Here is an 8,384-nt window from a genome sequence, read left to right as displayed (position 1 = left end):
AAATGAGAAACCAGAGACATTCCCTTGCAGTGATCAACATCTCAGCTGTGAAAGGACAGAGCGAGTGGGCGAGCAAGCGAGAGGTTTCTGATGGAGCATTACTGCTGCTTATATTAAAAATACTTCCTTGCTGTTTCAGCCATTTCCAAGCAAAATTGAGTAACTTAGGCAAACAGGGCCACTCATGAGCAGGTGAAAGTTCTTTCATTCACTCCACCATGACTTTTACTAAAATAGCTAAGGCGAGACAAAAAGAGACTTTTAAACAACCTTTCAGGTGCACCCACAATCATCAGAGAGGCCAGAGTCTGGAAGAGTGAGGACCACAAGCTTCTACCCAAACACAACCAAACTCACTTCCATCGGGTCGATTCCAACTCCTAGTGGCCCTAGAGGACAGAGTAGGACTGCCTCTGTGGGTTTCTGGGGCAGTAAATCTTTTGGGAAGTAGAATGTCTCATCTTTTCCCTACAGGGCAGCTGGTAGGTTCTAACTCCGGACCTTGTTGGTTAGCAGTCCAACTCTTAACCCATTAGGTCAACAAGGCTTTTTGACAAGCCTGTACAAATCAAATTAATTATAAGTGGCAGTGGAAAATATATCAAATTCATGTGGAGGGTTTGGGGAATTCTGTTGTGATCAGGGAAGAAACGTTGAGGTCACAGTCCACAAAACCAAGGATTTCTTAGTATAGGATCCTGCCTAAACTGAGTATAAGTTTGGGAAAGTTGACCTTTGTGAGGTCTGATAATATGTGTGCTGACCTTAGTCTGATTTGCTTTGCTTACAGAGTTCCCTCAGTTCTGGGTGAGCAGCTGCCCGCCTGTGGCCAGCATTACTGGGAAACCACGGTCACAGACTGCCCGGCATACCGACTTGGCATCTGCTCCAGCTCAGCTGTCCAGGCTGGTGCTGTGGCACAAGGGGAAACCTCATGGTACATGCATTGTTCTGAACCACAAAGGTAAGCTGGAGCCCTGCCTCCCATGCCCATTTAAAAACAGTTTTATCAATATATAATTCACCTACTACACCACTCAGTGGTTTAAATATATATTTTTAATATTTTAAAACAATGAATTTTAGAAAAACATTTTTTTTGAATTTTCGAAAATTGTCATCATTCTTGTACCCATTATTCTTAGCTCCCCATACCACCCCGCTTCTCTTGCCATAACCCTGTGTTGTTAAGTGTCATAGAATCAGCTCTGCCTGGTAGTAACCCTATGTACACTGGAAGGAAACACTACCCAGTCCTGCACCATCCTCTCAATTGTTCTCATGTTTGAGACCATTGTTGTAGCCACTGTGTCATTCCATCTTGTAGAAGGTTTCCTCTCTTTTGATGCCCTTCTATTCACCAAGCATAGTGTCTTTCTTTAGGACCTGGTAGCTCATGATAACATATCCAAAGTACACGAGTCTTGCCATCGTCACCTCCAAGGAGTATTCTGGTAGTACTTCTTCCAAGACAGATTTATTTGTTCTTTAGGTAGTCCAGGGCGCTTTCAGTATTCTTCACCAATACCATCGTTCAAATGTGTAGACTTTTCTTCTGTCTTGCTTATTCAAGGTCTAATTTTCACATGCATATGAAGTGATTGAAAATACCATGGCTTGGGTCAGATGTACCTTAGTCTTCAAAATAGAATCTGTGCTTTTCAGCACTTTAAAGAGGTCTTGTGCAGCAGATTTGTCCAATGCAATGCATCCTTTGTTTCTTGAGTGTTGCCTTCAGGACCATTGATTGTGGATCCAAGCAAGTTGAAATCCTTCACAACTTCAGTCTTTTCTCTTCTTATCACAAGGTCACCCATTGGTACAGGTGAGGATTTCGGTTTTCTTTATATTGAGTTGTAATTCATACTGAAGGCTGCAATCCTTGATCTTCATCAGCATGTGCTTCAAGTCCTCCTCACTTTTAGTAAGCACGGTTGTGTTATCTGCATATCTCAAGTTGGTAATAAGTCTTCCTCCAATTGTGATAGTGTGTTTTCATATAATTCAGCTTCTCTTATTTGTTCAGCATACAGATTGAATATGTATGGTGAGATGATACAATTCCTGGTGCACACCTTTTCTGATTATAAACCTTGCAGTATTCTCTTTTTCTGTTTGCACACTTGCCTCTCGATCCATTTACAGGTTCCACATGAGTACAATGAAATGTCCTGGAATTCCCATTCTTCTCAAGACTATCCATAGTTAGTTCTGATCCACACTGTCGACTGCCTGTGCATAATCAGTAAAACAGAAGTATACATCTTTCTGGTATTCTCTACTTTCAGCCAAAATCCATCTGACATCTGTAATGATATCCCTTGTTCCATGTTCACCTGATTTTCTGGAAGCACCTGTCACCATACTGCCACAACCTTTGTTGGACAATCTTCAGCAATATTTTACTTGCATATGATATCAATGTTATTACTCTATAATTTGCACATCCTGTTGGGTCACCTTTCTTTTGAATGGGTATTAATATGGATCTTTTGGGTTTGAAAAAGTGTATTTGTGATGAAGAAGTTATTGCTCGTGCAAAAATCTATCATGTGATCTCCAGCTTTGTTTCTATGACCCAAACTATATTTTTCAATTACTGTTCCTTCCTTTTTGTTCTCAACTTGTACATTGCAATCGCCAATAATTACCAATGCATCTTTATTGGACATTTGAGCAACTTCAGACTGAAGACATTAGTAGAATTCTTCAACTTCAGCACTAGCTTTAGTGGTTGGTTCATACATTTGAATAATAGTTGCATGGATTGGATTTCCTTACACGCAGCTAGATACCATTCTATCACAGGCAGAATTGTGCTTCACAATAGCTCTTGAACTGTCCTTTATGATGCTGAATGCAATAGCATTCCTCGTGATGGTATCATTCTGGGCATAGTAAACCACATGATTTTCTGATTCAAAATGGCCAATGCCAGTCCATTTCAGCTCACCAATGCTTAGAACGTTGTTCTTTATGCATTCCTTTCATTTTTAATAACTTCCAATTTTCTAATTCATTCCAAGTTCCAATTATTAATTGATGTTTACAGCTGTTTCTTCTCATTTTGGGCCATTCCCCATCAGAAAATACAGGTCTTGAAGACTTTATTCCTGCATGGTTTTACTCCATCCGCACCGCTATGGTTGACTTTACTTTGAGAGAGAAGTTCTTTAATTCTATTTTGAGTACCTTCCAACCTGAGGGTCTCATCTTTTGACACTGCCTCTGACCATGTGCTGCTTCTATTAATGAGGTTTTCAGTGATTGTCAGTGTTCTGATGCTATACATGGGCTTTTCAGTGGGTAATTATTCTGAAGTGAACAGTCCGTTCTTATTCTTGAAACGCTGCTGAAACCTATTCACTTTGGATGACCCTGGTGGCATTTGATTTAACAGTGGCATCGCCTTCAGCATCAGAGCAACACACAAGCCACCAGAGTATGACAAACTGACAGACAAGTAGTAGGCCATATGCCTAAGGAGCTACCAGTCCAGTTACTGCCTCTATAGGTTTACCTATCCTGGATTTCATATACAACAAATAAATAAACTCTAACAATGGAAATAAAATAAAACCCAGAAAACCCTCAAGCCAAGAGAAATGTTACATTTTAACCTGTGTGTGCAGTAATCCACTTTTGTTTGAGGGCAAGATTATTCATATCTTTGGTCAATGGTCCCCGCGGATCCCGATTTTGCCTATCTCAGACTGCACCTTTCTCCCTGCATCCTCACTAACAGTGTTCAATTCTCTGAGAAGATGGGTCAGCAGGGACCCATTTCCAAGGGCTATTTAAAGTCACGTTTTATCAGCCAGAGCAACTGTGATTGGTCTTCAGTGCTGTGCACTGCTTAAGGACACAGTGCCCAACCTGAGTTTAAGTCACTGAAACATAGAGCTTACAGCCAAAAGATTGAGAGCTGGAACTAGGTTTTGATTTCCTGAAAAGTTCCTCTGATACTTGAACCTTTAATAACCCAATCCAAAGACTAGCCTCCAAGTGCTCGACCTCTGGCTGCAAGGTTAGCTGTTCCAGGCCACCCAAAGCACTGCTTCCAAAAGGTGAGGGCCATGGGCACCCTGTGGAGCAGTTCTATTCTACACACACACACACGGTGGTCAGGACCAACAAGACTCCAGAAAACACAATTGTATTCTTTGTTCACGATTCGATCTTCCTCTACCAGCCCAGGGGAGATTCCTAGATGCTGGGGAAAGAGTGTGCCAGCCACTGTGGTTACAGTCCCAGAGGTCAGGTTCCAAGTGTCTTCTTTCCATGGTCAAGGGACTTCAGGTCGAGCACTCCTGGCCTTCTGCAGCAGGCCCTTCTTTTATTTTTCATCTTTTCTGGCTTGATGATTTTAAAACAAGCTGTCTTACTCTAGACCAGCAGTTCTCAACCTATGGGTTACGACCCATTTGGGGGTTGATCAACCCTTTCACAGGGGTTGCCCGATTTATCACAGTAGCAAATTTACAGTTATGAAGTAGCAATGAAAATAATTTTATGGTTGGGGGGTGACCACAACATGAGAAACTGTATTAAAGGGTTTCCGCATTAGGAAGGTTGAGAACCGCTGCTCTAGCCCCTCCTCACTGAGAGCATGAGCATTGTGATATTACAATAGAAAAGGTTATGTGAAGAGAGTCTGAGAAGGGAGACTCAACTAGATTTGAGCATCTCTCTTGCTGTCCATTCCTAACTGTACCGCCCTAGCTCAGGCTTCTGAGTCTCTTTACCAGTATCTGCAGTGGCCACCGGGCCTGTATCTTTGTGTCATCACTCTAACCTATCCTATGAGTCACAACTATCACATGCTTCTGAAACATCATTTAATTGTGTCCCTTTTCTGCTCAAACATCCACAGCGGTGCACAGCTAGCGTGGGATCAGCATTAGGGCACAGTGAAGAGGGGGCCAGGTGGGGAATGAAGAGACGTCAGGGATGGCTGCCGCCAGTCAATAAAGAGACCTGGGTACACTCTGGGTCAGCAGTGAGGGTCAGATCTAGTCTATCTAGGGTTGGGGTCTGAGGATAATAAGCACTGCTAGTCTCAGTCCAGCAGGCCCGAGAAAGGAAGGTCCAAAGCTGGACAGGAAGTCTGGCCCTAGGGAAACACAACTGGTTTCAGGGCAGAACTTAGGTTAATGGAAACGAAGCAGAGACAGGGCAAGGTAGACTCCAGGGCCCGTGGAATGGGTGGAGCCAAGACCTCTATGTTGGGGGTTGACCAAGGCTGGAAATATACTCACTAAGAGCTTTCTAAGCAGGGAGGAAGAAATGACCGATTTGGGCATTCAGAGCAATATGGTACAGTAGAATATTTCTGCAACAATAAAAAGTGTCACATGCAGATATTGAACTCTTGAAATGTGGCTAGTGGGACTGAGCAACTGAGTTTTCAATTTTATTTAGATTAATGTAAGTAGCCACATGTGGCTAGTGGCTACCGTATTGGACAGGGAAGATCAAGAGCTTAGCCCCTGACTTACCTCTCTGTGTCGTATCCCTTGTCCATCCAAACCCACCAGACAGTGATGCTCTCTGTAACACACAGGCTGCCTTTGCCACCTGTCGTTGTTTGTGCGGGGCCCGCTATTTGGACCTCTTCTCCCTCCTTTCCACTTTCCAGTCCTGCCCGTCCTCTGTTTCTGCCCCAGGAAGCTTTCTAGAAGAGCCCCATCATTGCCACCGGCAATGTTGGCCTGCCCTGCAGGCCCTCCTAACTCTCTGCCCTGCTCTATCTCTCACTAGCAAGGCTTCAAAATGGTCCTCTATCATCATGTAAGCCTCACTGATCTCCCCGTCCTCATCAACCACTGCTCCTCTGTTTGAGCTGTATTCTGCAAAAAAAAAAAAAGAAAAAAGTTGCCACATTTCACCCCACTGAATTCACCAGGGTCTTAAAAACAGACAGCGCAGGTCTTACAGGCCCTTGGCTTTCCCTGCCTTCCAGAGCCACTTATGTAGATCCTTAGGGCCCCAGACTGCTCACCCCGCATCCCTGCCACCCGCCTTGACCTTCCTTCATTTCTTATCTTCCAGCTCCCATTTCTTCCCTGCCCCTGACTTCAGGGCCTCACCCTTCTGGGAGAAATCACCAAACTTGAACCTCTTCTCCGTGGTACAGAACAATTTAGCTCCTGCTTTTCAGCAAGGTCTCCCTCCAAGTCTGACCTCTCACCCTCCTTTTTTCAGCATCACGAAAGGGCCAGTAGATGCCTTTGATAAGCATTTGCCTCATCTCTGCCTCAGATGAAGTCTCACTTCTAGCCTGTGTTTACATCATGACCACGCTTTCCTCCCTGCTCCGCACAGAACCTCTTTCCTGAGAGGGCCAGGACAGTAGTCTGTATCCTTCACGCTTCCCTCCCGCCCCAGCCCCTGCTCCATGTTCCTAGGTACATGCTGGCCTCTAGGATGAGTTCAAAGGATAGCTGTCGAATTTGCTGGAAACTTTGAGAAGAGGACATGGAAAGCTGTGTTGGGGTAGAGCTCAGATACAATAAAAAAGAAACTTGCTTAAGGTCCTCATGGAAGTGAGCCAGAACCATTTTAAACTGTAAAATGGACACGTGGTAGGGAAGGTGAGCATGTGGTACTTTTTAGAATCCATGGCCGCCTCCAAAGATTTGATTCGAAGGAAGGGAACAACGCAGAGTGCAGGAGTTAAAACACATGGGCAGCCGGGGAAGGGTTAGAAGGTTGAGAGAAACCCCAAGGGAGGTTGTCCGGGGACTTCAGCGCAGCAGGAGCAAAACGAAGAAGAAGGCTCCTCTGTCAGGGTGAGCAGGGCATTCCAGCAGCTAGGCGGAGCTGGGTAAGCATGGTATTTTGGACGACGTGATAAGAACTCATGATTGCAAACTGAAGTTACTAACGGAACCATTGTTTACTTCCAAGTGGTGGTCTGCATCATGTTCCTTTCAGATTCCTGACGTTTCTGTTTCCCTGCTCTTTCCTTCCAGATACACCTTTTTCTACAGCGGCATTGTGAGCAATGTGCACGTGACCGAGCGCCCGGCCCGAGTGGGCATCCTGCTGGACCACAACAACCAGAGGCTTCTGTTTCTAAATGCTGAAAGTGGACAGTTACTCTTCACCATTCGGCACAGGTTTAATGAGGGCGTCCACCCTGCTTTTGCCCTAGAGAAACCTGGCAAATGTACTTTGCACCTGGGGCTAGAGCCTCCGGATGCTGCCAGGCACAAGTGATGATTTGCTTTCAGAGTCTGGCAGAGCAGTCACTCAAATTCCCGGGGTCTTTTGTGTTTTCCACCGAGAGTCATCCATTATTCCAACAGTCTCACACTCACGAGAGCTACTTGCACCTTGATCGCACATGTGCACGACCCCCAGAATATCCAGACTAGCAACGAGAGGGCTAGAGCAATGTCCACCCTTTGGTATATCCAAGATGTTCCATTTATTTTCTAGACAAGAATTGACACTTGTCTTGGGGATTAAAATAGAGGCATTGCCTTCCGCGTGTTCCATTTGTAAGAGATGCCCTCTGATGGATGGGGAAAGGAGCCCTGGTGGATAGTGGGTTACGAATCAGGCTGCTAACCACAAGACCGGCAGTTCCAACCCCGCAGCCACTCTGTGGAAGAAAAGGTTGGTTTTCTGCTCCCATAAAGAGTTACAGGCTCAGCAACCCACAGGTGGCAGTTCTATCCTGACCTTTAGGGATTCTATGAGTCTGAAGTTTCTTGATGACAATGAGCTTGGTTTTTTGGTGGATGGATGGAGCAGAGATAAGGGAGGATGTATTGGTAACATATTTCTGAGAAATAAAATGTATTTTTTCCTACAAGACAAATGCCACCACACGTCAACAAAGGATAAGGAATTTTTATTACCAGAGAGCACTGCACACTAAGGATGCTTGAATGGTTCTGTGTTTACAAGGAACTCTGTTTTAAGAACGTATGCTGTAGAACATGAGTCTCCTTTCTCTCAAATTTAAAATGTAGGAAAATGATTGCGATGACAAATTCCTGTTTTCTTTAATAAAGAGTTATAGTATATAAAAAACAAAGCATGTGATGTGAACTTATTAGACAGCATGGGTGACTTAAAACAAGTCTGGCATCATTGTCTTGGGGCAAGCTGTAGAGCCCATGATGTCAAGAACCACTGCACTTAGTGGGCTGCACTACTAGGGATTGTCCACTTGGGAGTTTTGCACATGTGCATCTTTTAATCCAAAATCTTATTAGCCTATCATCCTGCCATCCTGTCTTCTGAGATGTATTATGGCTGTACTTCTTCCAAGACATTGGTTTTTTCTTTTGGCAGAGCCTGGTACTTTCAATATTATTTGACACCACCATAACTCAAATGCATTGGTTCTTCTTCAATCTTCCTTATTCAAT

At 44.3% G+C, this 8,384-nt stretch overlaps 1 protein-coding gene across 1 annotated transcript; it reads left to right on the top strand.

The window, feature by feature from the left end:
- Positions 1–218: 218 nt before the first annotated feature.
- On the top strand, positions 219–7,606 carry LOC123521101 (cardiomyopathy-associated protein 5-like). Its single transcript, XM_045285209.1, has 3 exons — positions 219–277; positions 791–964; positions 6,975–7,606. The coding sequence occupies exons 1-3, from the start codon at positions 219–221 to the stop codon at positions 7,219–7,221; spliced, it is 480 nt and encodes a 159-aa protein (XP_045141144.1). The 3' UTR covers positions 7,222–7,606.
- The last annotated feature ends 778 nt before the right edge of the window (positions 7,607–8,384 follow it).

Source organism: Echinops telfairi, unplaced genomic scaffold (genome assembly GCF_000313985.2).
Source record: "Echinops telfairi isolate 266 unplaced genomic scaffold, ASM31398v2 ScPeMD7_7469;HRSCAF=8507_1, whole genome shotgun sequence".
NCBI classification, from domain to species: domain Eukaryota; kingdom Metazoa; phylum Chordata; class Mammalia; order Afrosoricida; family Tenrecidae; genus Echinops; species Echinops telfairi.
This window is presented reverse-complemented; position numbering and strand designations above follow the sequence as displayed.